Genomic DNA, 23042 nt, shown 5'->3' on the forward strand with positions numbered 1-23042 from the left:
AATTCAAAATCCAGTTTTCACCGAGATTTGAACCCAGGACCCCAGGTTCGGAAACCAAGTGCTTAACCATGTGCCCCCACATATTTCAGTATAACATCATTTATATATCATTGTGTTATATATCACTTCCTTGTGTTTATGCTGGTCGAGTATTTCATGTGAAGATGCATTAGTACAAGTACTGTAGATGCACAAATACAATTTTAAAAGAAATCTACAAATACATTGCAGTACTGATTGATATTTAATAAATCTGTAATCCAGATAGCACCAAGCCTCTCAAGTATCATACGGATCACTCCTTCGCTAAAAATAAAATGTACCATGTCATTCAGCAAGAGGATGAAGATGGTAAAACAAATCGTTTCATATTCGTCTTTGTAAGTTTGTTTTGTTTATTCAAAATTTTAGCTTTAGTTAGTTTTTTTTTTTCTTAGTTTCCTGGCTTACTTTTTAATTCTGCATCTCAAATTACCTTATTTAGAGTAGCCAGAACTGTCTCTGGAAGCTAGGGATGTATATATTACTGATGATAAATGTTTAATATCTAGTAGCTCTGCAAAAGAGCTCACAGCTCAGCAGCAATAAAGCTGGCTAGAAGAAGAAGAAGAAGAATGTCTAGTAGCTAGAAAATAGATGATCAATCACTCATTGTTTCAAGCTACATCAAAGCACATGGTATTGTTTATTAGTGGGGATATAGCTATTATTTCTTATTATATACCTTCATGTTAAAAGGATCATTTACAAGGTTAATTTGTGTCTTGAATTGGGTCAGCGCAAGGGCCTGAGAGGCTCAAATTCTCTCTTGCAAGCTGTTGTGCACATACGAATATGAGGCATTCCTGACCTGACTGAATTCAGCAAGTCTGGGGCAGATTATGAATTTCTCTTTGGCCAGTGTTTCCCAAAGTGGGGTACCCATACCCCCAGAGGTATGGGAAGACTTTGGAAGGGGTGCTATGCTGATTTTTTTAAATACCCATTTATTATGTTCTGTTAATAAATTTAAGTTGGGGGGGGGGGGGGGGGGGCGAGGGGTACTCAGCATTACAAAAATTATAAAAGGGGTACACAATTTTGGGAAACACTGTCTTAGGCCATTGTCATCCCTCTCGTTATCAATGGACAACTGAGATAGTTTTTTGTTTTTTTTTAATTAAGCAGTTCACTCATAGTTCATTTTTTAATTAAGCAGTTCACTCATAGTTCATTAACAGTGCCGTACAGTGAGTATACATATAGAAATGTCTATTCTACTTCATCATAACCAATCTTAATATATTTTCCAGGGTTTGAACAATTTTAATGAAGAGTTGTCTGAACAAGAGCGGCAGTCCTCTTTAGAAGAAAACTATAGCTATGTATACAAAGAAAAGAAAAACAAACATTCAAAAAATCCGCAAAGTTGATCAGAACCTTTTTTTCCTTCTGTTTTTATTTATTAATTGATCAATGATATTCTTCATTTCATCTCTGGTATTTTAAATGTGTAATGTTGTTAATATTTTCATCGGTCCAAGTCCAATTCTGTGATTTTTTTGTCCAATTTTGTTGAATGTGGGGGAATATCCATGTCCTTAGAGTCAGAAAAATTTCAAAGTAGAACATTGCAGTATTAGGGTTATAATTTAATATTCTGTCACATATATAAATTTGTAATCAATCTTTCCTGTAGTTAGCTTAAAAACACAAACTATACCTTGACATCATGTAGTTCTTCTAATTTTAAAATGACTAAACTAAATATATTCCTTTTCTAAAGTTTTTATGTGTGGATGTAGTGTTGTCTGACTCCCTAGTTGACAATATTTTGGTCTGCACTGAGAGTAAACAAAAACAAAATCTGAGACTTGGAAATTGCTGAATATTATTCATATTCTCGTAAGTCAATTTCTTACAAACATTTCAAAATAATAGAATCACTATATGGACCTTGCTGTTGGGAAATCTTACAAAATTATGTATATATCTTAACTACTTTATGTTAATTTATGTTGTACAAGTGTTACTTTATTTTTATTATATTTTTTTTAATTTGTGTTTTCTACTAAAGGAGGAAGGTAATAGTTTTTGGGGTGATTTTTTTCAAATTAAATTTAATTTTATCATTTGCTTTGTTAGGCTGCTAAGACTATTTTTATTTTTATGCTACTTGGAGAAATTTTCTTTCTTCACAAGTGGTGGGAATCCAGCAATACATCAAAGGATTATGTTTTTTTAAGTTATTTCTTACATTGTTACATCTAGATCAAGCAGTTTTTGTCGTTTTTTTTTAACAGAGGCCATGGATCTGTAATGAAAAAGTGTTTGAGCTTTTTGCGACAATTTTCAAATACAAAAATCTAAATCAAAATATGTTCCTAATTATCGAAAATGGGCAACTGATAATGTAATCCTTGTCCAATATATGTGTGTATATATATATATATATAGAGAGAGAGGTTAAAGGTTTAAAGACATATTGGATTTAGCTTCTGTACAAATTTATTGATCAAAATTTATGTGTGTCTGTTGCCACCTGTTCAATGCTTGAAATTTTTCTTTGTTATCTAGTCATGGTAAAAAAAAAAAAAGAAGAGCTGGATATATAGGCCTATTCTTCTGAAAAAGAAATACACTTCCTTCCACTATGTTCATCTCTCTGCCACTAGACTATGTATCTCGTTTCCGTGGCTTTTCTTCTTGTATCATATGAGGTGTAAATCTCAATTAAGTTAATTAAAAAAAATGTGTTTAAATTGATGAAGTATAATATTAAATAGTTATCTACCTTGTATTTCATATTGGTCTTTCAAATTAAAAAAAAAAAAAAAGAATATCTGCAGCTCCATCTTCCAAAGCACAAGGCAAGTTACGACTTAAAATAACTGCTTATTAAAAATTTAAAATCAAATTAATTCATAGCTTTTATGTAGCGCTACTTTCATGCTTGTTGCAATGCTCAGACCGCTATGGTCCAATCTCATTTGTGGACCAGTGTGGGGGGAGTGGGTATCAGGGAGAACATTTTCCGTGCTGCCTTTAGGGGCTCAGTAAACACAACTCTGCTCCAGTTGGGTGTTGAACCTAGAGCCCCCCTTCTTAGGTAGCCAAGCCAAGTTCATGTGTACTTAGCCTCTCGACCAGGCGTCCCACACTTGTTCAGAGATTTTATAGTGCCCTTCCAAACTTTCCTTTTAATAATTTGTTCATTTTTGTTCTTTTTTTGTGTTGTTTTTTTTTTAATTTAAAATGTAGATCTTTTATTAGATTTGTTTGTTTCTTTAGAAGTTTTTGTTACTGTGACTACTGACTGACCTATGTTTGTATAATTTGTTTCTTTGAACTTGTTTTGCCTTCTGTATGTATTGGTTTATAGTTAAAACATTTTTGTTAATGATGCCATTGAAAGGCTAAGCACAGGTTGTGCTCATCAGTATAGTGTATAGCCAATGGGACATACTGATCATAACCGAGATTTGGCACCTAATTTCAATGATGTAATTATAAAAACTTGAACAAGGTTAACAATAACAGTCAGGGTACATGTTACCTGTACTTTGGAGTTTACCTTGCCTCTGAATGAGATCTATAATATTACTGCAATCATATTTCTTACATCAGCACACATATTTCATGTGATACTATAAAAAATGTGTCTCAATTTATTAATGGGACATTACTTTTAGCCTGTGACACTTAATAGCCTCCCCTTATGTTAAAAACAGTTTCTTCTCTATTTATTCCAGTTGCTTAGGTTACGAAGTTGTGTTTAGGTTTTCATTGTTCAAATCAGTTGCAAGACATTTGGCTTGGATTGTCAATTTTAGTTCAAATCAATGCCTTTACTGAGATCTGAGTTTACTGCCCTCTTGACTCAGGCTAGTTGAAATTGGACTTAGACATCAAAGATTTTTATTTGTAGTAATCACTATTTTTATTTATTTTTTTTTTAAATTGGATTTTTTTATTTTTGTTTATAGATTGTCATTGTTAGGAGTGTATTAATGCTGACAAGATGAGCATTGAATCCGTTTACTCTGTGATAATTTAATGCACTTCAGATTGAAATAATGGAGTGAGAAAATTCTTGAAGTAATTTTAAATTAAGGTTTAAGCTAATGTATTAAAAGTATACCAGTACAATAGATGATCATATCTAGCTTGAACAGTTTGCTTTGGTTTTGCTTTGGTTCTTAACTCTTTCTCTCCTGACTGACGATACCAGCGTTGATTCCACCAGAATGTGGTAAATAATTACGGAGAGAAAGAGTTAAATGGTAACTTTGTACATTCCTTGATAGTATGAAGTTTCCATATTCTTGATTGGTTTTCATGTAACCCTAAAGTGTACCTTTCTTCAAAGTTGCTAATCATAAAGATAGCAAAATTTAATCATTAACTCTTTTCTCTCTGTAATTATTTTTCCATGTTTCAAGGGAATTCCACATTTTGCTCATTACTATTTCACTCCCCTGTTAGGATTAAGCTTCAATAACTTTGTTGTTTGTGATCAGAAAATGTTTTATTTGGTACAGAATTCAAGGGGAATGCATGCTCTTTTTATAGAACAGTTTATAAAACTAAAAATTAGTGTAGATTTATAAGGTCAAATCAATTAGGAGAGAAAGAGTTAATCTAGTGCTGCTGAGAGAGGTTCTGAATGTACAGATGATTGTTGTACTTCTATGTTGTATTTCTTATGTATTTACCTTTTAATATCTATTTGCAATCTACTGTTAAAGTATTAAGTTTGCCTCAGCTAATTCATTAAAAATGTTTTGATTTTCTTTGAACTATTTGAAGTACTTCATAAAATAATTATCTCCCTTATGTTGTGAATTTAAACACAAAAGTTGCATTCCAGTATGACTTGAATTAAATTTTTTAATTCATATGGCAATCAAAAAAAGTATGAAATATATGTATTTGTAATTAATAAAGAAACAATGTTTGTATGTCCACATACCAGTGTGAATGGGCTGTAGAGGCTTATAGTGAGGGAAGGGTCTTGTAGACAAGTTCAGCGTTGAAATAAACCTTCTTATTGTAATGGGATATTGAAATTGTTGTTTTCAATAGCAGAATTCAGGACAAAGTGGAAATAAAATCATGGTCAACATTGATGAAATTGTTTGATTTGTTGTATTCTTAGTTGTAATTTTGTGCACTCCCAGGGGAGTATGGAGCTGCAACCACACCTCTTCACCGAACTTGGTTCTGGTCAGCTTTCTTCATCTGCCCCCATGTCATCGCTGATGCCAGACCTCTTCCTGGGTCGCTTGGGCCCACTCTCCTCTTTCCAATCAAGTAGAAAAAATTGGTTTGTTTTGAAGAAAAATTAATTATTTTTGCAGAAGATATTCCGAGCGGTAAGTTACTTCATTTTCACTGTCTAAAGCAGTATCGTGATAAAACCAGTGCAACTTTTGATGTTGATTACTTCAGCACAGTTATAAAAAAAAAATCAAAGATGAATTTCTTGACAGATTTGAGCAGTTCAAAACCAACAAAACCATTCTAGCATTCGTTGTAAAACTTCTCAGCACAAATAGTAACGAAATCCACATTGATCCATTAGGAATTGATACTGGATCTCTAGAAATGCAATGGATCGATTTAAAACGTAAAGCTTAGTGGGGTGGAAAATTTACAGAGTCGAAAATCAAGTTTGAAGAGTTGGAACTCCAGAAATGTATGTGCGTAGCGCAACAAAAGTGGACTGCTTTAAAAGGAATGCTGCGAGTTGATTCTACCTATGGCATAATCTTCCAAATAGCCGCCAAGTTGGCATTTCGAGTGATGAGTATCTTGTACTATCTTCAAATCAAAATATTCGTGCTGTCAAGCGTTTTCTTGCATGAATATAATTAAAAGTAATTTAATAAGCCAACTAGCAAATGGAAATGTAGAGTCGTGTTTGAAACTAAAAACAACAAGTTATGAGCCAAATGTATCCAAACTTTCTAAAACCTTGCAAAGCCATCGCTCCAATTGAATTGGTTTTCTCAATTGTTTGTTATTGAAATATAACTTAATGTTGTTAGTAAATGCTTAACTGCTTTAGTTATTGTCGAAATATAAAGTAATTATCTAATAATACCATATATATATATATATATATATAAAATCTAATTTGTTGTGAAAAACACTTACTATATATGAATAAATAGATTCGTTTTTTTTTTTTAATTAAACAAATTGTGTGAGTACTATTTATAGTTGGCAAGAATACACATGTTGTGGCTCTTTAAAAACTTTAAAATTGTGTAAAGTGTCATTTTTGGCTCTTCCGACAAACTAGGTCCAGTACATTATAGTAGAGATACAAAATATATTTTTTGTTCAGATAAATAACTTGTTCAGATTGTATTTAGAAATTTTTCATTTCCTAATCCCAAAAAGACATTACCTAAACAGGGCACTGTTTTTCTACCTTTCTATTGTTGACATTTACATTTTATAGGCATGAGATGATGCTAAAGTGGGTGTTGGGCTTATTTAGCAAGCTAGTTTTTGAGAATCAAAATTTTAACTTTACATGTATACACTAATTTTAATTCATATTGAAATGAAAAGCATTTAAACTTTGATTTCCAAGATATTATTGTACCATATGATATATGAAATCTAGATGAGATATATTTTTTTGTTATTAGTAGTTTAATAGGTTACATTCATCATTTTGTCATTATGTAGATACACTTAAAATAGTTGTACAAACCATAAAGTATGTAATTTTTGTTTTATATGCAAAAGTTCTCAAGATAAAAATATCATTCAACCACCTTTTTTTTTTTTAATTTAATGTGATTTTGTTTGAAAGATGTCAAGTGAAACTGTCAGGAACATAAGAAATGAGTGGTTTCTAGGAACAGAACAGAAATTATTTATTTACATATTCAAAAACCACAAAGATTTTCTACCCAAATCTCAAATCGAACATATCATTTGCTTCTAGCATGAGTTCCTCACGTGTCATCTTGATTGCATCTGTTAGCATACAGGGCAGGTTACAAGGGGACACAACTCACGACAATGTTGCCAGCAGACGTAATATTTAAATTATTGACGTTAATATTTTGAGAAAAGAAATACTTTAAAGTTTCTGAAACCTTGAAATTACGTTATATGTTTCTCTTTTATAGAGCCCCTTTCTTGTGGAGTTTTTTTTTTAACATCACTAGTTTTCGACGAGTTATTCAGCGGCCGCTCGTTATATATATATATAATGACTCAATATAAGATAAGATAATAGTAAGATGCGTGTGGTGATTTTCAAATTGTTACTGAACTACAAACTTCTAATCAAAGTACGAAAATCGTATAATTCTATTCAATATCAGTCTGCAGCATTTCATTCACTACAAAGTTTCTATCTCACAGCTAGACGTTTAACCCTTAAAACGCGTGTGGTAGTTTAGCCTCTAAACATCAGAATTGTGTATGCACTCATTGTAAAACAGTTCAGCACTTTAAGGGTTAACTGTCGCTCAGCTGTCTTGACCTTACTCTACCCCCGCTAGGCTGACCCATTCAACCACTGGGCAGGTACGGGACAGGGGCGTAAGTTTAGAGAGACACTCAAGCTCCACGACAAACACACGGATACCAAAAATTCTTTCACAACACCGTGGTAAGTCAAAGTCGGATCCTCGAAAGTCAAGAAGCACTGAATCTCAGGGGCGTAGCTAGGAATTTGTCATCATTAGTCATTAGGGGGCCGGTTGGGGTCTTGACCTTTGGGGGGGGGGGGGTTGACTGTGCATTTTTCGTAATATTTAATATTTAATGTAAAAAAAAACACTAATTTGGGGGACCCCCTAATGCTGGGACCCGGGAGGATATTTTTTATTCTCCCCCTCCCTTCCCCATATATAAGTCCGCGCTATTTTGTCTTGCGCTATTTTGTCGGGAAATTTCGCGCTATTTTGTCGGCGCTATTTTGACGGGTCACCACATATATATATATATATATATATATATATATATATCCTCCTTCGTAGTACATTGTCAAATGACATCATTGAGTGATTTAAACTTGAAAAGTATACATTGCCTAATAGTGGGAGAAGAATAGCTTTTTGGTTAGCCGGCATAAAATTGTGCTATGTTCAGTTTTTTTATGCCTATTTAACTCCCTTTGTCAATTATTTCCATTGCTGATTTATCTTCCTTGACCATGTATTCCCCAATGGAGAGCGTTACTTCCATTCATTTTCCTGGCTTAGTAAGCCATAATCAAGTTCAATTGATGTGTGAAAAAACCCAGCACGTTATAGAAATAAAAATAAAAAAGTTATAGCCCTGTATACTTTCTTTCGGTTCGTGTCATTCGGTGTATACATGAAATCAATATCAATTGTTCAAATGTCACAGGACTATCCTGATGGATTTATTGATTCTGGTAGGTCTCTAGTTGGTCTGGTATTAAAAGCTTGACCGCATCTTCGTGAATCTGAATAATCAATTCTGTGTTGAAGCCTCGACAGTGAAGAGAATGAGTTGTTGGGTGTCTTGAAGTTAGTTCTTTGGTTCTGTTCACTGTATACGATATGTAACTGAGCACGCTACCATTGAGTATGTTTGGATGGGGCAATGGTAGAAGCTACCATTGAGTATGTTTGGATGGGGCAATGGTAGAAGCTACCATTGAGTATGTTTGGATGGGGCAATGATAGAAGCTACCAGTAAGTATGTTTGGATGGGGCAATGATAGAAGCTACCATTGAGTATGTTTGGATGGGGCAATGGTAGAAGCTACCATTGAGTATGTTTGGATGGGGCAATGATAGAAGCTACCATTGAGTATGTTTGGATGGGGCAATAGTAGAAGCTACCATTGAGTATGTTTGGATGGGGCAATGATAGAAGCTACCATTGAGCATGTTTGGATGGGGCAATGATAGAAGCTACCATTGAGTATGTTTGGATGGGGCAATAGTAGAAGCTACCATTGAGTATGTTTGGATGGGGCAATGATAGAAGCTACCATTGAGCATGTTTGGATGGGGCAATGATAGAAGCTACCATTGAGTATGTTTGGATGGGGCAATAGTAGAAGCTACCATTAAGTATGTTTGGATGGGGCAATGATAGAAGCTACCAGTAAGTATGTCTGGATGGGGTAATGATAGAAGCTACCCGTTAGTATGTTTGGATGGGGTAATGATAGAAGCTACCAGTTAGTATGTTTGGATGGGGTAATGATAGAAGGTACCAGTAAGTATGTTTGGATGGGGCAATGATAGAAGGTACCAGTTAGTATGTTTGGATGGGGCAATGATAGAAGGTACCAGTTAGTATGTTTGGATGGGGCAATAGTAGAAGCTACCTGTTAGTATGTATGGACGGGGCAATGATGAAGCTACCCGTTAGTATGTTTGGATGGGGCAATGATAGAAGCTACCTGTTAGTATGTCTGGACGGGGCAATGATGAAGCTACCCGTTAGTATGTTTGGATGGGGCAATGATAGAAGCTACCTGTTAGTATGTCTGGACGGGGCAATGATAGAAGCTACCCGTTAGTATGTTTGGATGGGGAAATGATAGAAGCTACCTGTTATTATGTTTGGATGGGGCAATGATGAAAGCTACCTGTTAGTATGTTTGGATGGGGCAATGATAGAAGGTACCCGTTAGTATGTTTGGATGGGGAAATGATAGAAGCTACCAGTAAGTATGTTTGGATGGGGCAATGATAGAAGGTACCAGTTAGTATGTTTGGATGGGGAAATGATAGAAGCTACCAGTAAGTATGTTTGGATGGGGCAATGATAGAAGGTACCAGTAAGTATGTTTGGATGGGGCAATGATAGAAGGTACCAGTTAGTATGTTTGGATGGGGAAATGATAGAAGCTACCAGTAAGTATGTTTGGATGGGGCAATGATAGAAGCTACCAGTAAGTATGTTTGGATGGGGCAATGATAGAAGGTACCAGTAAGTATGTTTGGATGGGGAAATGATAGAAGCTACCAGTAAGTATGTTTGGATGGGGCAATGATAGAAGGTACCAGTTAGTATGTTTGGATGGGGAAATGATAGAAGCTACCAGTAAGTATGTTTGGAAGGGGCAATGATAGAATCTACCAGTAAGTATGTTTGGAAGGGGCAATGATAGAAGCTACCAGTAAGTATGTTTGGAAGGGGCAATGATAGAACCTACAGTAAGTATGTTTGAATGGGGAAATGATAGAAGCTACCAGTAAGTATGTTTGGATGGGGAAATGATAGAAGCTACCAGTAAGTATGTTTGGATGGGGAAATGATAGAAGCTACCAGTAAGTATGTTTGGATGGGGAAATGATAGAAGCTACCAGTAAGTATGTTTGGATGGGGAAATGATAGAAGCTACCAGTAAGTATGTTTGGATGGGGAAATGATAGAAGCTACCAGTAAGTATGTTTGGATGGGGAAATGATAGAAGCTACCAGTAAGTATGTTTGGATGGGGAAATGATAGAAGCTACCAGTAAGTATGTTTGGATGGGGAAATGATAGAAGCTACCTGTAAGTATGTTTGGAAGGGGCAATGATAGAAGCTACCAGTAAGTATGTTTGGATGGGGAAATGATAGAAGCTACCAGTAAGTATGTTTGGATGGGGAAATGATAGAAGCTACCAGTAAGTATGTTTGGATGGGGAAATGATAGAAGCTACCAGTAAGTATGTTTGGATGGGGAAATGATAGAAGCTACCAGTAAGTATGTTTGGATGGGGAAATGATAGAAGCTACCAGTAAGTATGTTTGGATGGGGAAATGATAGAAGCTACCAGTAAGTATGTTTGGATGGGGAAATGATAGAAGCTACCAGTAAGTATGTTTGGATGGGGAAATGATAGAAGCTACCAGTAAGTATGTTTGGATGTTGAAATGATAGAAGCTACCAGTAAGTATGTTTGGAAGGGGCAATGATAGAATCTACCAGTAAGTATGTTTGGATGGGGCAATGGTAGAAGCTACCATTGAGTATGTTTGGATGGGGCAATGGTAGAAGCTACCATTGAGTATGTTTGGATGGGGCAATGATAGAAGCTACCATTAAGTATGTTTGGATGGGGCAATGATAGAAGCTACCAGTAAGTATGTTTGGATGGGGCAATGATAGAAGCTACCATTGAGTATGTTTGGATGGGGCAATTGTAGAAGCTACCATTGAGTATGTTTGGATGGGGCAATGATAGAAGCTACCATTGAGTATGTTTGGATGGGGCAATAGTAGAAGCTACCATTGAGTATGTTTGGATGGGGCAATGATAGAAGCTACCATTGAGCATGTTTGGATGGGGCAATGATAGAAGCTACCATTGAGTATGTTTGGATGGGGCAATAGTAGAAGCTACCATTAAGTATGTTTGGATGGGGCAATGATAGAAGCTACCATTAAGTATGTTTGGATGGGGCAATGATAGAAGCTACCAGTAAGTATGTCTGGATGGGGTAATGATAGAAGCTACCCGTTAGTATGTTTGGATGGGGTAATGATAGAAGGTACCAGTAAGTATGTTTGGATGGGGCAATGATAGAATCTACCAGTAAGTATGTTTGGAAGGGGCAATGATAGAATCTACCAGTAAGTATGTTTGGATGGGGCAATGGTAGAAGCTACCATTGAGTATGTTTGGATGGGGCAATGGTAGAAGCTACCATTGAGTATGTTTGGATGGGGCAATGATAGAAGCTACCATTGAGTATGTTTGGATGGGGCAATGATAGAAGCTACCAGTAAGTATGTTTGGATGGGGCAATGATAGAAGCTACCATTGAGTATGTTTGGATTGGGCAATGGTAGAAGCTACCAGTAAGTATGTTTGGATGGGAAAATGATAGAAGCTACCAGTAAGTATGTTTGGATGGGGAAATGATAGAAGCTACCAGTAAGTATGTTTGGATGGGGAAATGATAGAAGCTACCAGTAAGTATGTTTGGATGGGGAAATGATAGAAGCTACCAGTAAGTATGTTTGGAAGGGTCAATGATAGAATCTACCAGTAAGTATGTTTGGAAGGGGCAATGATAGAATCTACCAGTAAGTATGTTTGGTAGGGGCAATGATAGAAGCTACCAGTAAGTATGTTTGGAAGGGGCAATCTACCTGTAACTTAGAAAATATATTTGTTGTGAGAGTCATACTGAACATAATGCTTGGCTGGGTCATGAAAGACGCAGCTATTGTTCGCAGATATCCCAGTGGAATAGCTAAGGTATTAAATGCCCAGTGCAGTAACTTCGTTGAATGCCTCTTAAATAATAAATAAATAAAAGTCTATCGCCATAGGAACTGAAGTAAAAAAAAAAAAAAGATAGTTTGTTTTAAAAAATTGTGATACTCTTCAGATAAACACGACCAGCAATCATTGAAATGTTGTCTTCGTATCTTTGTTTCAAATTAGAGTTGGCATCTACATCAGTTCAAAGTTCACAGTGATGTTATAGAATTTATTTTGTTACCGAGAAGAAGTAATAACAAGGTTACAAGGACAGTTTGTGTGGAAGCATAAACTCAAAATCGGCCCCCCGAAGTGGTCCACCCAGGCAGGTAAACAGGCAGATTTCAATTCTTTCGATTCGGAATTGCCTAAAATAGCATGATGTCGGATTTTCAATATCTTGTCTAGCTTACGAAATCTAAACGGCTCGGACGGACGGACGGACTGAACACACAAAACTAATAGTGTTTATTCCCCTTTCGGGTGTTAAAAAAATCGTTTTTTTTTTTCAGGCATTTAATTAGTGATTAATTCACATGTAGGTCTATTTGTTGATTATTCCAGTAGTTCGTGGATAATCGTCAGGGCTCGTGGAATGATAGGGTTCCTCTGAACACAGTTTGGGAAACACTGGTATTGAAGATTCTAATTTTGTGATATAGATCCAGACTTCGATGGTATGATAGATAACATATAAATATATTTTGAAAAGTCGTGAACGAAATATTCATGAACCTCTATTTCTTTATTGAACTCTTTACTGAATATGATAGAGACTTTCCACAGATGTATGTTCAAAACACTCAGACCAAATTTAATTTAAAAATTTTTTAAATTTGAAAAATTATAACTGTCAAACCAGAGTTTCCCCCAAATGTGACGTGTTAGCTAGTCCCCCCCCCCCCACTCTCAAATGATATAGACTATATATATTTTTTTAAATTTCTACGAAAATCGTTACATCCGTTTTCGAAATCCGTGCCAACCAAGGTTTTACCAATGACGAATTTTCAAGCTGATAAGAGGCAATGTAAAAACTATGACGTAGATCTACATCTGTTTTTTTTTTCTTCCCATGAACTAAGATGTAAGCGTTATTGGGTTAACGAGATCTCAAATATACGATTGGTGTTCAAAGAGTGCAATGACAACAATCGTCTGCTCTATCCCATACTGCCCGGTACTGCCGACTCCTAAACCAAAAAGTGTGCTGGCCAGATCTAGCAGTGCTCTGCGCACGCTAAGTCAACATTCATTTCTCGGTGGCACTCAGTTTGAAGAGATAGTTCAACACAGACACCAGTTAAAATAAGTATTGATTCACTTATAAGCAATGTTCAATGTTTATAAAGTTAATTTAAATGAAGTAATACTAAATGGTGCAGCTAGAGGGCCCTGAATATAGGCCTACACACAAAGATGAGGAAGAAATTCACAATAACCTTTGATCTAGTGAAGCACCCCCTTGTTCCCAACGTACATATAATATAAAATAAAACATGTCATATATGATATTTCTGAGGAAATAAATATTTTAAAAAGATTGCTTAAAAATATTTAAACGATGTTAATTGCAAGTAAACACAGACTAAAAAATCAAAAATACCTAGGTGTTATAATAAATGAAAAGCTATCATGGAATCCCTATATTGATGAATTTATTTCTAACAAGGTTACAAAGACAGTTTGTCTTCACCAGGATTCGAACCCGGGACTTCCGGTTCGGAAGCCAAGCGTTTTACCGCTCAGCTACCGCGCCTCTCCTGGACTAACTGAAGTCTTATAATTGATGTAATTGTTTTGAAAAGGCTCAATCTCTTATTCGAACGCTCAAAAAAAAAAAAAAAAAAAAAAAAAATCGGTTTTCGCAATAAAAAAAAAAAACGAAATGGAGTTTACAAGATTACTATTCGTTTTAATCTAGGTCTAACTTATAAAGCATACTAATTAGCTTTTTCTATTTAAAAATCTGATTGCATAACTGATTTTAAAAATTAGATTTTTCGCTTTCAGAAAAAAAAAGTAGCCGTTGCATCAGAACTTTGAATGGTCTAAAATATTGTGATGTCAGATTTTAAATATTTTTTTATAGTTCACGAGATCTAAACGGGACAGACGGACAGAAGGACAGACAATTTACACAAAACTAATAGCGTCTTTTCCCCTTTCGGGGGCCGCTAAAAATCAAACAAAGCATTAGGGTTTATTAAAAGAAATGTCTATAAATCAAATAAGAACAAAACTAAAATGTCATTTAACCTTGGTTAGGCCAATAATAGAATATGCATCCTCTGTATGGGTCCCCTCAACTCAAAAAAACATTTAGAAACTGGAACAGACACAAAATAGAGCAGTGAGATTCATAACAATCGAATATTCACATTTGACTAAAGTAACACCTTTAGTAAAATCACTAAATTTCGAAAGCCTTCAGGACAGAACCATCCAAACCCGATTCGAAGGTGCTATCTCTATTTTAAAAAGTTTGGAAGAAGGCCTACCACAAGGTTCAGCCCTTAGCTGCACACTCTTTCTAATCTACATGAACGACATCCCGGACCTCATTTCGGTCAATAAGGCACTTTACGTAGATGACCTCTAAATCTAGGCTACAGAGAAACATCCAGTGCTGACTAGATCCAGATTAAACAGAGCCTTCACAACTATCTCCATGTTTTCAAAATTATGGAAAATGGAAATACACAAAGAAAAGTCAGTTTATTCAATCTTTAGCCACAGCAACAAAATGGGGAAAAAAACAACAACAAACAACTACATCCTAAAAATAGACTTACAGCCAATAAATAAAGAAGAAAATCCAACATATCTTGGTGTAAAATTAGACCAAAGACTGTCTCTAAAACACTTTATGGCAGATTGAAAAGAAAAGGCATCACAAAGATTAAACATAATAAAACACCTAGCAGGAACATCCTGGGGAACTGAAAAGAAAACCTTAAGACAGTTATACACTGGATATGTCAGATCTGTAATGGATAACTGTCTCTCCATTCAAGTAGCTGCCAACAAAACCTATCAATCATCATTAGACACAATCCAAAACCAAACCTTGCAGCTAATTAGTGGAGGTATGAGAACTACTCCCACAGCACCCTGTGAAATAGACTCCAATATTGAACCTCTTAAGTTAAGGCGCAACACAGCAGCATTCGAAGCTATTGAGAGATACAGAAGGTTGGAGGACGACCATCCAAATAAACTCCTAACACAGAAATAAGAAAAATGAGCAAAAAAAAAAAAAGCAAAGAACTCTCCCACCCCAGCACGTATTAGGTCTATCTATCTATCATCTTTATATCTACCTACCTAACTACTTACCTGCCTACTATCTATCTATCTATCTATCTATCTATCTATCTATCTATCTATCTATCTATCTATCTATCTATCTATCTATCTATCTATCTATCTATCTTTATATATATATATATATATATTTATCTGTCTATCTATCTATCTATCTATCTATCTATCTATCTATCTATCTATCTATCTATCTATCTATCTATCTGTCTATCTATCTGTCGAATCTATCTATCTATCTATCTAACTATCTACCAGTATCTATCTATCTATCGAATCTATCTATCTATCTATCTAACTATCTACCGGCATCTATCTATCTATCTATCGAATCTATCTATCTAACTATCTACCGGTATCTATCTATCTATCCAGCACATTTCTTCAAAAGACCAGATGTACGTGTAACGGAGGTGAGAAGGGGAAGCAGAGGTGTGGCTTGCGTACTAAGAATGTTCACATTTATATCAATCACGAGTGAGATCGAACGTTCGATCAATGTTCTTGTACATGTTTTTATTTTCTTCGGACATTGTGGTCAATAAACAGTTTCGACAATCGATTCCTGATAGAGGGTGAGGTGATGGGCTGAGCTTCCTGTCAGGCGAAGGGCTTAGCGGAAGCTGGGACAATGGTCAATAGAAAAATGTGAAAGTTGTCAAGCAATAATGTGAGAGTGGTTTTTATAGATGTTTATAAAAAAAATGGGTATGAGGCGGGTATATGACATTAATGAATGAAGACAAGTGCACTGGTTCTCAAACTGTGTGCCCCATTACCCTATAGGTGATGGGTGACATTGTTTTGTTTTGTTTTTGTACAAAGCTAATATTAACCCACTCCGTCTATCAGTCTAGGACAGCGGTTCTCAACCTTTTATGCTCGGCGACCCCTTTTTAAAATCAACCACTCTGCCGCGACCCCCCCCCCAACACACACACACACATACAGAAATAGATGCATAGACAATAACAATCCATTTTTTCGATGGTCTTTGGCGACCCCTGGCAAATCGTCAATCGACCCCCAAGGGGGTCGCGACCCACAGGTTGAGAACCCCTGGTCTAGGAGGATTCTTTTACATGTTTTTTTTTTCACTCACTTCTCATTTCCGTATCAAGTGTTTATTTATTTTGCACACCTATTCATAGTATATGAAATAACAAAATTAATTTTTTTTTTAATTAGCCAGATCTTCCAGTAGGGGCCTATTGGAATGCCTAGATTGAGCTACCGAGCCCCGATGATGTTTTAAAAAAAAACGCATTATAGTTAATTAGAGCGTGAAAAACAGAAAATCTCCAGGAAGTGACGACATTCCAACGGAAGTAGTTAAGGCCAACCAAACACTTCTGCTCGCAGAACTCTATAATCTCCCTTGCCGCTGCTAGACATGCGCGACGCAAATATAGTCACAACATAAAAAAAACAAAAACAACAATGGAGATCGTAGTGATCGTAACAATTATAGAGGTATCTCTCTCCTTAGCATAGTTGGTCAAATATGGGCACTGTCCAGGCTGCAAATGAAGTGGCCTTTTCAAACTCCTAAGGAAAATAGGACGCGTTTCCAAACGACTGAAATTTATTAAGTGTTTTCATGAAGAAACACAAATGTACAGTGAAATTTATTGGACGAGATCATCTCTCCAGACCTAGGCCTGAAATGCCACAGTAGTAGTAGTGGTATTTAAATAATAATTATTTTTTAAATAGAAAAAAAGTCAAACCCTACAGTATTGAGATATATGGTAGTGATTTTGTGGTTCTTCCCCTTAAATAAGCTTAATTTTTTTTTAAATATATATTTTGCTTAATCTATTGTAAATAAAGACTAGCGGCGACTATAAAAGTTCATCTTCAGCAGTCGAGAATGAACGCGATCCAATATCCTTTGTTAATAATGTTTACCTTGGATTATTTTTTTCACCTTTTGTATACTTTGCAATTTGTTGTTTTCTCGTAATGGTTTAACCACAGACCCAGTGCCCTTTCACTTAGTTGGTTAGCCACAGACCCAGTGCCCTTTCACTTAGTTGGTTAGCCACAGACACAGTGCCCTTTCACTTAGTTGGTTAGCCACAGACACAGTGCTCTTTCACTTAGTTGCTTAGCCACAGACACAGTGCTCTTTCACTTAGTTGGTTAGCCACAGACACAGTGTCCTTTCACTTAGTTGCTTAGCCACAGACACCCTCACACCTAATGGGTTAACCGCGGTGGGCACAATGCCCTTTCACTTATTGATTTAACTTAACCGCAGTGGGCCCAATGTACTTTCCCTTAAAGATTTAACCACGGTAGGCCCAGTGTTGTTGCTTTTAGTAAAATAACCACGGTGAGTCCAGTGAACTTTCAATTAGTGATATAACCACAGTGGGTCCAATACCCTTCAATTAGTGATATAACCACAGTGGGCCCAGTGCCCTTTCATTTAGTGACATAACCACAGTGGGCCCAGTGCCCTTTCATTTAGTGACATAACCACAGTGGGCCCAGTGCCCTTTCATTTAGTGACATAACCACCATGGGCCCAGTGCCCTTTCATTTAGTGAGTTAACCACCATAGGCCTAGCGCCTTTCCACATAGTAGAATGATAAATGATAGTGAGACAATAGATGATAGTGGGATAATAAATGATAGGATAATAAAAGAAGATCTTTCCAGCGCAGTTTTTCATTGCCTTTTTTCAATGGAATATTTAAACGCCTTTGTATGAACAAAAAAGATTATAGTTTTTTAATTTTTTTTTAATTTCTTTTTTTTTTTCAATGTTTTTCCCAACCAACTGATTAAATCTATAAGGTTTACTAATATATAAATATATTATTTGGTCATTTATCTATTATATATATATGTGTATCGATTTGTATAACCTAATTTTAAAAAAATCCAATTCCCAATTATTTTAATTAATAAAGCTAATCTTATGTTAGCCTGTTTTCGCTGTTATTAAAAAACTTAAAAGAAAGCGCGATCCACGGCGAGACGCTATTGATCTGAGTGCTCTCTTCTGTATTTGTAAACTTTCTTTTGTCGGATTTTATGAAGCCATTCTTGATCCCCGGACAGCAATAGTAGGCCTACTTGGACATACGAGCTACTACACTAATTCAACGAGTCTTCAATGTTTTGCTTAGGCATAGAAATATATAGAGCCGTCAAAGTAACGATTCTCGTTCGCTAAATCTACTATGTTTCTTCATCTTCACTTGTCTCTTAGCCTGTTGAACCTTTAAGGTCAGGGGCGGACTGGCTATACGGTATCTAAATGGGTCGGTAGGACCACAGTAAGCCTCATCTTTTTATAAGATGCAAACACCTAAGTAAGGATTTTTTAATGAGGCTTTGAATATGAGAGTGACCATATACAAAACAATTAGGCCTAGATCAATAAGATAATCATTATATGAAATCAGTTAGGCCAGGTTCACATATAACTTCACCTTCACTTTCACCTATCCCTTGGACTGCTGGACCGTTGGGGCACCACATAAGATCTGTCAACCTTCTTTCTCCATTCTTCTCTGTCCTTTGCCTTTGATAGAATTTCATTATGATATTCTTTCTGAAAATATTGAAACCTGCCTTTCGGGGGCCCATTTTGAGCTTGTGTTTCCACACAAACTGTCTTTGAAACCTTGTTTTGTATCCTAAGTCATTAAAGAAAAAAGATAAAAACCTCGATATCAGATTTTCTTGTGAGCTCTTGTTTCTGGTGACACAATTGCCCAGACAGCTCTCCCACGTGACACGAAGTCTAGACGGAGGGGTGGATGGATCCATTGATCGTAATGTCAGGTCAGTGACAATATGCGCTGAGTGTAACAATAGTTGGCTATTACTCACAGAGTTAGCTGGCTTTGTGGCTCTGTACTCTTGGACGCAACAATATGTAAGTTGAATTATTTATTTTAAATTATTTTTTCTTATCTGGTATCTACGTTGTTTGTCTTTAATGTTTGTAAAACATGTCTGTATGTTTATTTGACTGTTTTGCTTTTATCGTTACAACAGTAAGTAAAAGTAGTAAGGTTCCCCTTTCAGATGATGTAAAGATCATCTGTTTCTGTGGCCTACGGTTAACAAGGGTGTCATGTGGCCAGCACAACGACCTTTTCCCCTAACTAATGTCAGGTACCCATTAGAGCTGGGTGGACTCAGAGGCGCCCGAAGATCCCGAAATTAAAAATTCCAGTCTTCACTAGGATTCGAACCCCGGTCCTCGGTTCGGAAGCCAGGCGCTTTACCGCTCGGCCACCGCGCCTCCTCGTTACAACAGACACAAGTTAAAAAAGTTCAATGCTCAATTCACAAGGAACAATTGAACACAATGAAAGTAATACTGAAAGGTGTTTTCAGTCATAATAAACAAACACATTTTATCCTTGCATATTTCCCGCAAGCCTTTCATTTTTTTTTCCCTAGTTATATTATCTTATCTTATGACTAGATCTATACAGATCTATATTTTTGTAACTTTGACTGCATTTGTAACACTTGTGCTTTGTCGCAAAACAAAACAAAAAGTGTTAGCATTGTTAAATTGATGGTTGCCTGGTCTTGTGGTATGTAAGCTGGACTGTCGTCTCGATGGCCCAGGGTTCGAATCCTTCCTGCCGCCACCCCGACCCATCTTTCGCCGTCCTGCTGGGGTTTTGGGCTAGGGTGTATATTTATCTTAAATATTGAAGGAACATTCAAAACACGTGAATAGACCGTATCAGAATATAGAGAGACTACAAAAGATCCATAATTTGCCAGGAAACATGTTTTAATTGTCTCTGTTATAGTTGCATGTACACATTATTTACCCCAAATGGCAGGTAATTAGAAATAAGATAATATAATTTAATTCGAATCAGTTTAACTACAATTGACCACCTCAGCGTTAATTCGAAATGTTTGACCTTAACAAGTTAACAGCACTCCTGTTCTTAGTCGGTCGTTGGTTTGCAGCTCCAAACGGCTTGGGCAACTAAACCGATGCAGGCGTATTCTATTTTTAATGTTTAACTTGTACAGACTGCTTTTTTAAAGCAAAATTGAATATAAATTTTAATTTATAAATATACATAGATTCCACCTGCAACGAACACGTTTCAGAGCCTGGGAGGAGATTATAAACAATATACAAAAACTAAAATAATCATAAAGAATGTAGACAAGGGCAATCAATCAAGGCTTCGAATTTATGTAAAGCATGATTTCTCTTTTTTTTTTAATTATTTGTATTTATTTGTATATGTATTTATTATATATAAAATATACACATATAATATAAGCATATAAGGTCTATATCTATATGTTAATGACCATTCAGTGTACAAAATATATGATCAACCTATAAAGTGGTCATGTGTCAATGAATCCGATTCTATATTTGAGGAGCATTGAAAACCAAAAATATGCACTGACCAGATATTTTTTTTATTTTTATGTGTATGTTAAATTACTATTGAATACATCTTGATTACTTACAAAAATTGAAAACGTTAAAAAAAAAATTGAAAAAGGAAAAAAATTTTACGTTGTCGGCAGGATTCGAACCTGCGCGGGAAGATCCCAATGGATTTCTAGTCCATCGCCTTAACCACTCGGCCACGACAACTGTTGATGTAAAGTGTCAACAAACTAGGCGTATGTTAGTTACTCTATGTTATCACTTTCGCACTACAGTTCACTTCATCATTTTAGATTTACTATTACTAGATTTGATTTTAGATCAAGACTATCGATAAGTTATAAGTTACCGTGAGTGTGATACATCCATAATTCCATGTAAGGGGGGCCCAGGGCATGGAACTGCATCATATCTTGGAAATAAAAATACAAAATATAATCCAGAATCCAGATAGCATAATAAATTTAAATTTTAAATAGATCTAGAATCTAGATATCTAGATCTAGAATCTAGAATCTAGAATAATTAGACTTAGAGTAGGCTACACTAACACATGATAGCAGATAGATCTATATTTAATAATATATATTATTAATTTAATATATTATAGAATATATTAATTTTAAATCTCGATCTAATCTAGATCAAGAAGAAGTGTGCAATAGATTTAGAATTCTAGATTTAGATCTAATAGTTATACTCTTATTATATCTAGATCATCTAAACTCTAAACTATCTAGATTAATCTAGAAGTTAGAGACGAGTCAATCAGTCATAGTAGGCCTACTCATAGTCATATAATACTAATAGTAATAGTAAATGAGTAATAGTAATAGTTAATAGGTCCTATAGACTATATAGGGCCTATAGATTAGACATAGAATCTATAATCTATATTAGATCTCGACCTAATCTAAATTTAGAATAAGTCACATAAGTTTGCAATAGATTTAGAATTTAGAACTAGATTCTAGAACTAATCTAGTCCTACCTAGCCTAGATCTATTATAATCTATATAATATATGGCTTATAGGCCTAATAGATTCTAGATCTAGACTCTAGAGTCTAGTAGAAGTTCTAAGAAGACTAGGTCTAGTCAGTCTATAAATTATATAATTGTCTCGAAATCAATAGACTCAATAGACGAGTAGTTTAAAAAATATAGATATATTACAAAAATTTAGATCTAGATTAGATTCCACTTTCAGACTGTCTTGATTAGCAGTCATAGACGACGTGGACCACCGCCCACTACCACGCGGTCCTAGGGAACTAACTCAGGGACATTGAAAGTAGGCCTACCAATCCAAAAGTGTGTGAAGAAATTGAATGCTCTTTTCGACCATATTATGCAACTTGGAAGGACCATAGTCCTATACGTTACTATTACATATAGTCTTAACTATTAAGAAACGTGGACCGTGAAACAATATTCGAATAGTTCGACAGTTACACCAGGCAGGACCATATATCGCGTAAGGTGTATGGCCGTGCGCAAAAGACAATATGTAAATGTAGACATTTTTCGAAAATGCAGTGGCGGTGCAAGGTGTAGGCGACGAGGGCGGGCTGCCCAATAAAACCCTGAGGCCTAAGAGATTATCTGATAAAGAGAGTAATAAATGGCAATGCATACAAGCTCCAGGAATTAACCTAACAAATGCCTACGACATATAATCAGTGTAACAAACCGTCTAACTTAAGTCTGTGAGAATCAGCCCAGCAAAGTGAGCAAACACAAACAGAGCAGGCAATCACACTCCAATATGACACTTTTGTCTATTTTTTCGGAGATTTTTATGATTTCAGGAAATTTCCATGAATCCATGGAAAATCATGAGGCCGCTGGAACCCTATAATATAAGTTATAATGGTTTAACTCTTTCTCTCCGTAATTATTTACCAGATTCTGGTGGAATCAACGCTGGTATCGTCAGTTAGGAGAGAAAGAGTTAATTTAATAATATACACCTAGAATTAGCGCGGGGCATATTAAAGTGTGGGGCCCACTGCGGCCGCATAGGTTGCAGAGGCCTAAGACCGGTCCTACATGGGAGAGCAGTGACTTCTAACCTTATTAATTATGTAAAGATTTTAAAAAATTAATTCCTAATGTAC

The 23042-nt window shown here is 35.8% G+C and overlaps 2 protein-coding genes, 1 long non-coding RNA gene and 1 other non-coding gene across 6 annotated transcripts in view; 2 read left to right on the forward strand and 2 right to left on the reverse strand.

Moving 5' to 3' along the window:
* The window catches only part of LOC106053281 (protein OS-9-like), a 22634-nt gene extending 17862 nt beyond the window's left edge, over window positions 1-4772 (forward strand). For both annotated transcript variants that reach the window (XM_056003567.1, XM_056003568.1), the window contains 2 exons: window positions 265-380; window positions 1293-4772. In XM_056003567.1, coding sequence (XP_055859542.1) covers window positions 265-380; window positions 1293-1412 — 236 coding nt within the window. In that variant the 3' untranslated portion in view covers window positions 1413-4772. The remainder of the gene's footprint in view (window positions 1-264; window positions 381-1292) is intronic.
* Window positions 1-22175, reverse strand: part of LOC129921620 (uncharacterized) — a 23388-nt gene extending 1213 nt beyond the window's left edge. Inside the window, exons 1-2 of the long non-coding RNA XR_008773551.1 lie at window positions 22099-22175; window positions 21273-21335 (exon numbers count right to left, since the gene is read on the reverse strand). This is a non-coding gene — a long non-coding RNA (uncharacterized LOC129921620). The remainder of the gene's footprint in view (window positions 1-21272; window positions 21336-22098) is intronic.
* The window catches only part of LOC106053276 (trichohyalin-like), a 100398-nt gene continuing 96653 nt past the window's right edge, over window positions 19298-23042 (forward strand). Inside the window, exon 1 of one of the 2 annotated variants that reach the window (XM_056003560.1) lies at window positions 19298-19414. The gene's annotated coding sequence lies outside the window, so the exon portion shown is untranslated. The remainder of the gene's footprint in view (window positions 19415-23042) is intronic. The other variant, XM_056003561.1, reaches the window with a different exon arrangement.
* Window positions 21049-21130, reverse strand: Trnas-aga (transfer RNA serine (anticodon AGA)). The gene has a single exon. It is a non-coding gene; the product is annotated as a tRNA-Ser (tRNA).

This window comes from Biomphalaria glabrata, chromosome 11 (assembly GCF_947242115.1).
Source record: "Biomphalaria glabrata chromosome 11, xgBioGlab47.1, whole genome shotgun sequence".
NCBI classification, from domain to species: domain Eukaryota; kingdom Metazoa; phylum Mollusca; class Gastropoda; family Planorbidae; genus Biomphalaria; species Biomphalaria glabrata.